Here is an 11,397-nt window from a genome sequence, read left to right as displayed (position 1 = left end):
GACATGTGGAACAGTTTATTAGATGTGGGAGCCATATTTCAATTATCTGCTCTTCAGGCATACAATGCTTTTGGATGTGTCTCTAGATGAATTGGTGCATCACCAGACATAATTTAGTTTGAGCACCGCCACCATCGGTAGCTACAACATGAAACAGGTCTTAGCACTGCTTTGCAGGACCCCACTCTGGCTGTGGGCAAAGCAGCAAACTGAAAGTCAGACCTCTGGAGTGATGCAAATTAGAGACCGTGACACCAGTTGATCTGGACACTGTCTGCAGTTGAGGTTTAAAGTTCCAAAAAGTTGGTGCAGCATTTACAGCCTCTTGCATCAGCATTCACATCTATAGGAGGGAAGTTTAAGAATTCCTGAAAAGCAAGGAAATTATAATAAAATGTAAAAAAAAACAAAAAAAAAACCGAGTGCCTTGTGTTTCTTGTGTGCTATTTATTTGTATTCAATGAGAGAAGAAGCAACCTCAGAAGTGGTGATATTTCTTTTTATTCCATAAGATTTATTTAAAATCTTATTACATCCTACGAATGTCAAAGTTCATCATGTTTGTCATCCGGACATTACAGTACTGCTGCAAGTACATTTGAATTTGTCTCTACTGTCACCCTGTGCCGTCCTTGTATTTGATTGTAGATTTGGACCCTTAACAAAACATGTGCAAAGTAAGGAAAATAAAAATTTCACGTTTGAGGATTATATGACAAAAGTGAAGGAGGGAAAAAATGAATTAATTAAACAAAACATTTCTGTAAACTGAGATAATTTACCAATACAAAAAAGTCAGACCTTAGTGATCCAAAAAAACATCCTAAAATACAAATTTCAAGAAGCCAAATGTTCAGAGAAAATTGATGTAGTGGTGCCATGTTAACGGCATTGAGGGCTTTTAGTAAGACATGTCATACTACACTGACCTGCTGGAAAAATGAGTATGAAAGTCCCATTACAGATGACAGCAGAGTCAGACAAAACTGAAAGGCAGCTAAAAAGAAAAAAACAATATTTAAATCATAAATAAGGCATAAGAAATCCAAACTTCAGTCTGATATCCCAACATGAACCCTGATTGTGTGCTTAAACATTAACATTTGACAAAGCAGTTGGATGTTCAATGCTGGCTTTAGAGGAAATACTGCAACATGTACTACTATGTACAATTTACAAAACATTAACCAGGCGTTTGTTTGTCATATTGACATCAGGGCTGCTGCTGCTTGGGGATCAGAGTTGTATTTTGCAGGATATAAAATGACAGTACAGTTTTATTCCAATCCTTTTCTCCACTACAAAGCTTTCCAGAATGATGATCTCTGTAATAATATGTTGCATTTACAGATAATAATGCTGCGAGAACAAAAAAGCAGATCTAGAAAATAAAATATGTACGTCTTGAGTATATATTCTTGTTGCAACTTGGTAAAAATAATAATAAAACCCTTTTGATAACAAAGGTGAACATTTAAAAGCTAGCTGTCATACTAGTTTGAAAGATTGAATCCTATGATGATCCTATGTAAAACTGACCAGATTTCAGGAAAGTCTGAGAAAAAAAAGACAGCTACAGTATGAAATATTCCAGAACTACAGAAGGAGTGATTGATAACATTTGTTATATTTTATGCATACATGTATATAAGGAATGCATCTTTTAATGTGTAAAATAATGGGGGAAAAAACTGGGTTATGCAACCAATCATGTTTCTGTTTACCAAAATAAAGTCTTCCCTAGCCCACCTTTACAGTTCAACTGCAGCTTCAACAAGATTACCTCAAAGTTGCTCAATAGAAAAACGTACCAAGGCACAAATTACTTCAAGATGTAAAAAGAAAAGATGAAATAAGAGATACAAGCAGAACTGATTCTTGACACTGGGTTTAACCTGCTTTGGTTAACAGAGAGTGGACTGAACATAATCCAGACAGTTCTTGAAAGGTGCATATAGTCAGTATGCAGGTGCACATTTGTGTGTTTTGCCTGGACTTTCCCTTAAGTATCCTTTTATTATTGATGTGCTATATAGCAGGAAGGCAAAGTCACAAGAGCTGAGTTTAGTGCTCATTTAAAGGTTGTTGTTGCAATTTGGGCCAAATGCAAAACCTGCACCAAAAACATGTGTTGACACTAAGTAAACTCAGTAATGTGTACATTAAAGCAGGTTAAACCTAGACTTAGCAATGTTTTGGTTTGTTGTTCTGAGCAGCAGAGAACGGTTTAAAAGAAAAGTCAACATTATGTGTAAAAGTTCTTAGCTAGTCTAACAGCTTGTTTACATTTGAGGCCTCTGTTACAGTTGGGAAGAAAAGCCATAAGGATTTATCCTCTCAAAGACAACAGTATCTTTCATCAAATGTATGTACTTCATGATACCAATTGTGTGAAACATTGCTTTCTAAATGTAGCATCTTGAGTGTGACCAGATGGACTACACAAATGGATATGGGTGGACTTACTTATTTCCAACCTTTCAGTCATTGTTGGAAACAGAGTGTGAAAGAAAATAAGAAGAAGAGAGTCAGTGGTCAAGTGTTGTCACTGATCAGCTCTGCACCTCCACGCAGCTGGACTCTGCTCCTGCAGCTGCCTCATTTTCTTCCCTAACCACACCCACCAAGCTAAACCAATAACTACACACACCACCGACTCCACGTAGTAACCGTCCAATGTGGTCACACAAGCACCGCCCTCCTTTACACAGAGCTGGAGGTGAAAAGAGGAGGAAATAATTAGTGACATACTCCACTTTGAATATCTTCTCACACACACACACAACCTCTCATGCTTCCTACTTACCCCTGACTCCTCTATAGAGCCACAGCTTTGGGCCTCAGCTCCCTGACACTCCTTAGAGGTCAGTGGATCCACCAACCACAGAGCCACAGTGGACGGCCAGTTTCCACCGAGATTTGTGACGGTGTTCAGCAGGGTCATGTAGGTCCCTCCAATGAGGGGGTCACTCACTTTGGCATGGAAGGCCATGCAGGCCACATACATACTGTACAACGCCACCTGTAGCAACATGTATATCATGTGTTCAAGCCAATCACCTCTCAAAAATTGTTTGAACTTCATTTTTTCCAATCTATGTTATTTTATATTTATTCACAGATCCTGATTGATCCATGATTTTCATACACTCAACATTAGCATGCTAATATGCTAACATGCTCATATTACAGAAGGTTGATATATTCATGCTTTGGGGACCATAAACAATATATCATGGCAACCCGTAAACAGGGCTCTCAGTTAACAGCCAACGTATATACTCAGGTGCCAGTTGCTTGCAGGAACATACATATACAAAATAACAAATGTTATTTAATTGTGTGATCACATAACCAAAACAAATATTTGTTTTACCATTCAGCTTTTCAACAATAACAGTATGTCAAAACAGAATGACATCTCCTTTACTACAAAACAATTTAAAAATATCAGGCTCACAATTAACAACAAAGTTTCAAAGTTTCTTTTCAGGTAACTTTGCCTCCTAGGGAAAGACAATTCACTAGGTCGGTTCATACCTGGCCCCTCTTTCCATTGAAGTGACAGGTTGACAGCTGCAGTGCCTGTTTTTGTTTTTGTTTGTTTGTGTATTGTGTTTAAAAATAGAGCCGTTGTGTTTTAGGTTTATATAAATCATCTACCAGTCAGGGTCCAGGAGGCAGACACCCTCTCTACTTTTATGATTAGGCTTAAAACTTTCCTTTTTTTTTTAAAGCTTATAGTTAGCACTGGCTCAGGCTCTGACCAGCTCTTAGTTATGCTGCTCTTGGCTTAGACTAGGGGAACTGGCACACTGAGATCCTATCTCACCTCCAATCACTTACTTTGACACTTCCTGTCCCATTAAAGTGACTAACCATAGACCTTTCTGGAGTCCCTGAGTGCCATTGTCTCGTAGGTTCCTCTGAGTCGCTGCCGTACAAGTCCTGCTGCTGTGACCAGCTAAATACTGCAAGGTGCAATGCTCCTGGTGGATTAAGATGAGATAAGACTGAGTCCTGTCAGTAAGAGGGGACTGGATCTTATCCTGTCTTGATGTTGGGTCTTTGTTAATAATTTAACATAGAGACATACTATTATTGTTGTAATATTGAACGGTTAAAAAAAATAAAAATAAATGTTGTCATGTGACCACAGGTATTTATCGTAGCTGTGAACACCCATGTGATAAAGATGGGCCAGCCTGAGGAAATGACGGGTGAAGCGCGTTTTGAGCTCACCATAAAGTCTATGTGAAGTCATTTCAAAATTACACGAGGATTGATTTGATAGTTCAGACATTTCCTCAAAGGAATAGACTGGCCATCTCACAATCTGTCAGACCAACACAATAAAACACTATGAAAGAGGAGAAAACAAGGACAGATGTACCAAACCTGATGCAATGCATAGCTAAGCAGCACAATGGCGTAGTAGTACAGAGGGAAGCCTCCGTCTTGTTTAACACTTGGGGTCCACCACACCAGGAAAGCATACTCCAGTCCTATGAGCAACCTGTGAACACAGCACAACAAATCTTAGCTTTTTGTGTGTATAAATGGATCAGTGTGGCTGTGTGTTTCTGAGTAACAACCTGAAGGGGAATGCCTTGTAGAAGATATCCAGAGGTCTGGGCCCTGCTGTGTATTTGCTGATGATTACAGGTAGCAGGATCTGTAGAGGAACCATGGGCACAGCCAGCAGTGCCAGCTGCTCCTTGGGAACTCCTGCTTCTATTAGCTTCAGACCGGTCACTGCATCGGCTGCAGAGAAACCAATCTGAAAAACAGAGATACACAAGACGTTTTTACTTCAAGATGGATGATCATGTTAGCATCAAAACAAACACACAAAAACAGTTCTATATAAGAAAGGAAAACACAGATATATCAAGTAGTGATCAATTACTTTAGCAGTGAGAAGCAGGGTGCAAAAGGTGAAGACTGTGGGCATTTTGATGATAGAGAACAGCAGCTTGTAGGTTTCCATGACGCCCTGTGTCTCTTCATGCACTCTCCTCTTTCCTTTGCCATGCTCATTTTCCTTTTTAATGATGGCAACCAATGTGGTGGAAACCAGGAACACCATCCCCCAGAAAAACAAGAAGTCTGTACCAGAAAGACCAAAAGGCATTAGTAAAAGCATACTGACTTTACAAACTACAGTCCTCTTATAAGGAGGTAACAAAAGGGACAACTTTTTCGAATAGCATCTGAGATTATTCATACCTGACAAAGTGACAATGCCTGTATCTTTGGGCACTACTCTGAGGTATTTGTTGCAGAAGTCAGCAGACTCCAGTGCCAGAAAAAGCACATTTCCTAAGAAGTAGCCGGCTGTCTGGCCCACAGAGTTGCACGTAGAAGCATAGCCCACATTCTGTCTGGATAACATTGTCAGGGCCCAACCATCAACAGCTATATCCTTGGATGAAGAGAAGATAAAGCAATTGGAAGATGAAAGAGAATCTATAATGATAAATAAACTGTATTTATCTTTCTGTATATGGGTTTTGCCAACGTGTTTGTGATTCCCTACCTGTGTTGCTGCCAAGAAGGCAAGCATGAAGAAGACTGCAGTAAGTGTCACCACCTTTGGGCCTCCTTCGCTCTGCAGCAGCAAATCGACTGACATAGAGAGGTAGATCATGAAGAGGCCAAGCAGGTACTGTGTGGGAACCAGCCATGACTTCCTACACAATCATGTGAGAGATGAATCAGGAAAAACATAAGCAGAGTAAGACAACAATCCATGTTGATTACAACATCAACATATCAGAAATCCCCTCCTTACCTTCTACCAAATCTAGTGAAGTAGAGAGCATCCACCAGTGGTGCCCAGAGAAGCTTGAGACTAAATGGCCAGAAGACAAAACTGAAGAATGCTTGATCTTTATAACTCACATTCTTACTCTGTAAGATCAGAGGAATACTACCAGCCAGTCCCAGAGGAATTCCTTGTAGCACATAAAGGAACAGAAGAAGCAATACATTGGTCAACTCGCCACGAATCCCAGGCTGGACTCTGTGCCTTCTGTCCTCAGAGTCTGACTCTTTGATAAGACCCTCTACTTCCTCTTCAAGTTCTGGTTCAGAGGAGCTTGATTCTCCTCTGCCCGTACCCCTCATAATGTCGGTTGGGACATTGGCACCTGCCAGTTTCCTCTGCCGTCCGTTCATGTTGGAACATGGGCATCAAACCTGCTGCGCCCCCGGCAAATCTGCATGGATGATGGAACATCATTATTGAAGCAATTTAATTGAATGCTAATTAGCTTGAAGTGTCATTTAATCAATCAATCTTTATTTAGATAGTGCAAAATCACAATAAGTGTCTCACAATTCCAATCTTAAAGTGTTTCGGTTAAAAGAGTGACCCTTTTCATTTGCGGCTTTGTAAATACTACAGCCATTGAGAAAACGTTCTTGAAAATGCGTCTGTGATCAGTTATTCATTTAAAGGTACAATGTGTAGAAATGGGAATATTTAGCAGTCTGCTTCTGGAATGAAACGCTCAACCCTGCTCACCCCACATGTCAGTGGAGCAACAGTGGTTTCCACGAACAAAAAAACTACCTACGTGATGCTTGATGAGTTTGATCTTCCATTTGTCACGCTAACAGAAACTGAAATCAACGCAGTCTTTTGTGCATCTCTTCCTTTTCATCTTCCAATTGGAGCATTTTGAGCAGCCACTCACAAAATTAAAAAAAACTGTTTTTTTTATAGTTTGTCCATTCTAGGCTACTGTAGAAATGAGCAGATGCAAGATGGAAGCCTCCATTGAAGGGGACCCTGTTCTATGTAGATACAAAAGGCTTATTCAGAGTTACAAGAAATAAAACAACTGTTGCATTCAGGTGGTTTACATTAATTTAAACATACTGTACTTATGAATATTGTATCCCTTTTCTGCCACGTGTTCTACTAAATGCTGCTGATTACTACAGACTGCCCTTTTTATACGTCACTGATAAAGATGTGTTGTTTATTCTGATATTATAATGAAAAACTGAACTAGGAGGCATTCACAGTGATTCTCCCGGTATTGCAACAAACGACGCAATACAAGTATCTGGGTATTTGGCTGGACAACACACTATCATTCCTCCCCCATATCAATAAACTGCAAACTAAGGTCAAATCAAAAATTGGGTTTCTGTACAGAATGCGGTCTTCCTTCACTCTCTCTGCCAGACTCACCCTGGTTAAAATGACAGTTCTTCCCATGTTGGATTATGGTGACACCATCTACAGTTCTGCCTCCAAATCTACTCTGCAAAAGCTGGACTCTCTCTATCACTCTGCCATACGTTTCGCCACATGCCCATTTCAGAACTTACCACTGCACTTTATACTCCTCTGTAAACTGGCCATCCTTACACACCCGCCGTGAAATACACTGGTACATGCTCATATACGAAGCTCTCCTTGAACTGTCACCTCCGTATCTATGTAGCCGGTTACAACCTGTACCTTCCACTCACAACACACGTTCAGCCAACCTGATCCTGCTGAAAATCCCCAAAACACATTCAGTCATCGGTCAGTCATCATTTCAGTCTGCTGTGCCCACAGACTGGAACAATTTACAGAAAACTTTAAAACTGGTCCACTAAATCTCAAAATCAGACTTGAGGAACTCTCTCATGGACACTCTTAAACACACCTGCAACGGCTTTTAATTCTGGACTCCTGCTGACGCTGTTCGTTGTTCTGTCCTGTCATGTTTAACTTGTCTTTTATGTTTTTTAACCTTGTGTTTGTTTTTATCATTACTGTTATCCCTGACCCTTTACCCCTCAAAATGCTGTGCATTTTGCCAGGTCGTCACAGTAAATACGAATTTGTTCTTAATGACCTACCTGGTTAAATAAAGGTTAAATAAAAAAATACAAATAAAAACGCATTCGGCTGTAAATCGCCAGTTATAAGAGTCGCTCTTTAAACCAAAACAATAATCTGAATAATTTCCCATTAAGTTTTTCAAAATCATATTCGATGGACAGACTGATCAAATAAAAAGTAACAAAGTACAATTGGAACAAGTAATGCGCTAACCTTAATTATGAAGTACAAAATGAAATGAATGGATCATGTCAAAACAGCCACAATTCACATTGAAATTAACAGATGTTGGACAACGTATATTTAAAACAGAAGACAGGACTGAACGATTAAAAATAATTTCAAGCAGAGTAATACAATCGAAATGTAAAATCAAAGCAAGAACATGCATGATTGCAAAATGTTAAGCAAAATCTGTCACACAAACACACACACTGTCGATGAAGACATGCATACCTAGTGACGATGAGAGCATGCCGATTCAAACAAACAGATCACAAATCGCTGAATTAAAGAACCGAACAGCAACAATTCGAGATTCCCTTCAGTCGGTAATGATTCGCATAAGTTTTCCGAATATGACAATGTCAAAAACATCAAAATGTTACTACCGTTTGGCATAAAACCTATCACATCGGTTGATATCAAAATAGCAGCACCAGGAAGTGCAGTGTGTGCGACGCCGAAATGTGTCCAGCACCCAAAGCTGACGTGTCAAAACACGGCTCACCTTAGTTCCGCTTAAGTGCAAGTACGCAGTAGCTTATATCAAACATAACTATAAGATCACGTATTTCATATATACACCATCACTTGAATGAACAAATACATAATACAAAAAATGCAAACAGGAAAATCAGGGTGAAGAGAGAGAGAGAAGGAGAGAGAGATAGAAATAACTCGGTTATGTTTTGACTATTTAAAGGTACAGTGTGTAGAATTTACTAGTGTTTAGCAGAACAGACATAAATGGAGTATAATACTAATAAGTATATTTCAAAGACTGTATAATCGACTCATTTAAAAATGATTTTGTATTTGTTTACTTAAAATGAGCCTTTTATATTTATATAAGGAGAGGGACCCCTTCCAAGGAGGCCGCCATCTTGCTCTGTAACATTTCTACTGTAGCACAGAATGAACAAACTATACACTATGCACCTTTTTGAAATAAAGATTATTTCATAAAGGAAGGATCATACTTTGCATGCATCACAGGAGCTTCTTTTCCAGGGGTTGAACAATACTGTTAATACTGTACCTCTAACTCCATGTCAATAGTCAAAATATAGTCAAGCCAAGACGGCTCCAAACAATTTACCTAACAATAACAGGTAAAAGTTTTGAGAGCTTTTCTCTTTGTTTTATCTTCAACATACGTTTAACCAAGATGTAACGTGAAGTAGGACTCTGTTTTCAGCTTTTCAATAGGCTACTGACTGACAATATATGTATGTGGAGTCAAGCCAAATTGTTCTTGACTCTTGTAATTGTAATATTTCACAATAACAAATCCTCAATATTACCAATTTATAATTATCCAAGCACATCATTCCCAATTGACTTTTGTTTTGAAGCTAGGAAAGGTGGCTTGTGACTTCCAGAATACAAAAAGAACAATACAGATGCGTTTAAAGCGAAACTGACAGGGAATTAGTGACCTAAATATTATATCCCAGTCCAAAAATCACACTGAAACCTTCTCAATCAAAATAACTCTGCCAAAAGTCATGAAGCACTCATTAAACCATATTTGAGTTAGAGGTAATGAATAACAGCATGCAGTGCCTTGTGGTTGCTATGAGCGCATGTGAGGTTGCTTATCCTTACATAGGACATGTGACAGTACAACAGGCACATTTGGGTAGTTCAGCATGTGATTTCAGGAGCACTATGAGGCTGCTGTAGTAATCATGTGAGAAGGTCTGTGTAAGCATCAATACAGAAAAACCAGAAAAATAGAATGTCAATAGAGAGGGCATATTCCTCTTTTTTATAGTAATTTCGTGCTCATTATTAGCTTTGTTTTATTAAAAGGAAGAGTTGTTGCTATTGTCAAGATCATTATCTTTTAGCAATGATTTTGAACAGAGGCCTTAGTTTGGCTGGTTGACATCCACCATTTTCCATACCCATAATTATCCACAGGATGGCGCTAATATTTTCACATTTCACAAGCCTTACAAAAAAAAAAAGCCCTGCACATAGTGGAATTTCACATTTGACTGCTATTTGTGGCTTTGTTGTGACACTCCCCTTTATTTTTCAGACAATTTAAGCTGTAATTTCTGTAATAGCAGTAGGCCTATTTCTTTTGTAGCCTATAGGAAATATGTGCTGTGTAACTTCTTTATAGTTGATGTATTTATTTATTTATTTTATTTTATTTGTTTGTTTGTTTTGACATAGAAAGTGCACAGTAACCTAATGGCCATATAATGAAAGTACATGTCAAAGGCACACACAAATGCAACAAGTGACTTATGACTCTTAAGGCAACTTATGTAGGCCTATGTTATTTCATGCAAACAAAATTCTCAGTGTACTGCGTCCCCCACTCGTGGAGCAGTAGAGTAGACATGTGAAAGTACAATATGATCCTCTCACATACTTGTTGCTTTTACCAACAGAGTCATGAGTACAAGGTTAGTTGATTCATTCTTTTTGTAAATTGTTTAGCAATCTCTTCATCATTTCACTTTTCTCACATCAAGCAGTCCAGTAATTGTTGAGTGATATGACATCTTATTATGGCACCATCATTTTTTAACTAAAGAGTATTCCATTGTCTGTATTAGGCTGTCAGTAGTGTTTTGTAGGACTGTTTCATATTGATATATTTTTAAAGATTACCGTAAAATAGATGTCATTATGTAGCTATAAATATTTACAGATTGCTTTATTGGCATGAACAGTTTAGTTATGCCAAAGCAGAGTAAAAAAAGCAGATACAATAATTATGTTTATACATATTTTCATTGATTACACTAACATTTCATTTTCTAGAATTCAATACAATTGATATATATATATATATAATTAGTCAATACAACGGTTGAGCTATACATAATTAGACAATATAAAACAGTTGATCTGTATACATAGTTAATTCCTACAAGGAGAAGTTCTGCTCACTTAAGATAAGAGATAAGATATACTTTATTGATCCCCCATTGGGGGAAACTCTTTTGTTACTGCAGCTTACAACACGGGACAGGGGAAAACAACAATGTACTAACATAGTTAAAAAATATAATAACAATAATAGTAGCAATGACAAAGGTCAATAAAATATAATATAATAAAATAAAATAGAATAAATAAAATAGAATAAAGTCGAATAAAATAGAATAAAATAAGATAAAAATAAATACAAATAAATAAAATAAAATAAAACAAAACAAAATAAAGTAAAATGAAATAAAATATGGCAACTGAGAGAGACGATTTCAAAAAACTAGCCAACAAAATTCCAAACTTCTGGACTTTACGTCCTAAAGAGAAGCTGTCAGTCCTCCTGGGTGAAGGACCAACAGCTCCCTTAGCAG

At 38.0% G+C, this 11,397-nt stretch overlaps 1 protein-coding gene across 4 annotated transcripts; it reads right to left on the bottom strand.

Annotated features, from left to right (window-relative positions):
* Positions 1-485: 485 nt before the first annotated feature.
* Positions 486-8,573, bottom strand: slc33a1 (solute carrier family 33 member 1). Of its 4 annotated transcripts, none has more exons than XR_004633904.1 (10): positions 8,306-8,563; positions 5,795-6,221; positions 5,540-5,693; positions 5,230-5,425; positions 4,910-5,109; positions 4,596-4,780; positions 4,399-4,516; positions 2,807-3,022; positions 930-2,713; positions 486-657 (listed from the first exon to the last, which is right to left on the bottom strand). XR_004633904.1 is itself a non-coding variant. In XM_034701726.1 (10 exons), the coding sequence occupies exons 3-10, from the start codon at positions 6,178-6,180 to the stop codon at positions 2,546-2,548; spliced, it is 1,623 nt and encodes a 540-aa protein (XP_034557617.1). In that variant the 5' UTR covers positions 6,181-6,221; positions 7,345-7,515; positions 8,306-8,563; the 3' UTR covers positions 486-2,545. The 4 variants fall into 4 exon arrangements, 3 of the variants coding, with proteins under 3 accessions (XP_034557617.1, XP_034557619.1, XP_034557616.1); XM_034701726.1 differs by adding an exon at positions 7,345-7,515 and having other exon boundaries at positions 486-2,713; XM_034701728.1 differs by having other exon boundaries at positions 486-2,713; positions 8,461-8,573.
* Between the last annotated feature and the right edge of the window lie 2,824 nt (positions 8,574-11,397).

The sequence above is a fragment of the Notolabrus celidotus genome, chromosome 14 (genome assembly GCF_009762535.1).
Source record: "Notolabrus celidotus isolate fNotCel1 chromosome 14, fNotCel1.pri, whole genome shotgun sequence".
In the NCBI taxonomy this organism is placed as follows: domain Eukaryota; kingdom Metazoa; phylum Chordata; class Actinopteri; order Labriformes; family Labridae; genus Notolabrus; species Notolabrus celidotus.
Note: the sequence above shows the minus strand (reverse complement) of the source record. Positions and strands in the feature narration are given on the sequence as shown.

Bases quoted from the DNA above. Each gene is read 5' to 3' on its own strand.
- slc33a1 (XM_034701728.1), bottom strand. From the start codon at position 6,180: ATGAACGGACGGCAGAGGAAACTGGCAGGTGCCAATGTCCCAACCGAC. The intron at 3,023-4,398 runs GTTTGGTACATC...ATGTTGCTACAG, and splicing joins TTAGCTATGCATTGCATCAG to GTGGCGTTGTACAGTATGTA. The intron at 2,714-2,806 runs GTAAGTAGGAAG...TTTCACCTCCAG, and splicing joins GCTCTATAGAGGAGTCAGGG to CTCTGTGTAAAGGAGGGCGG.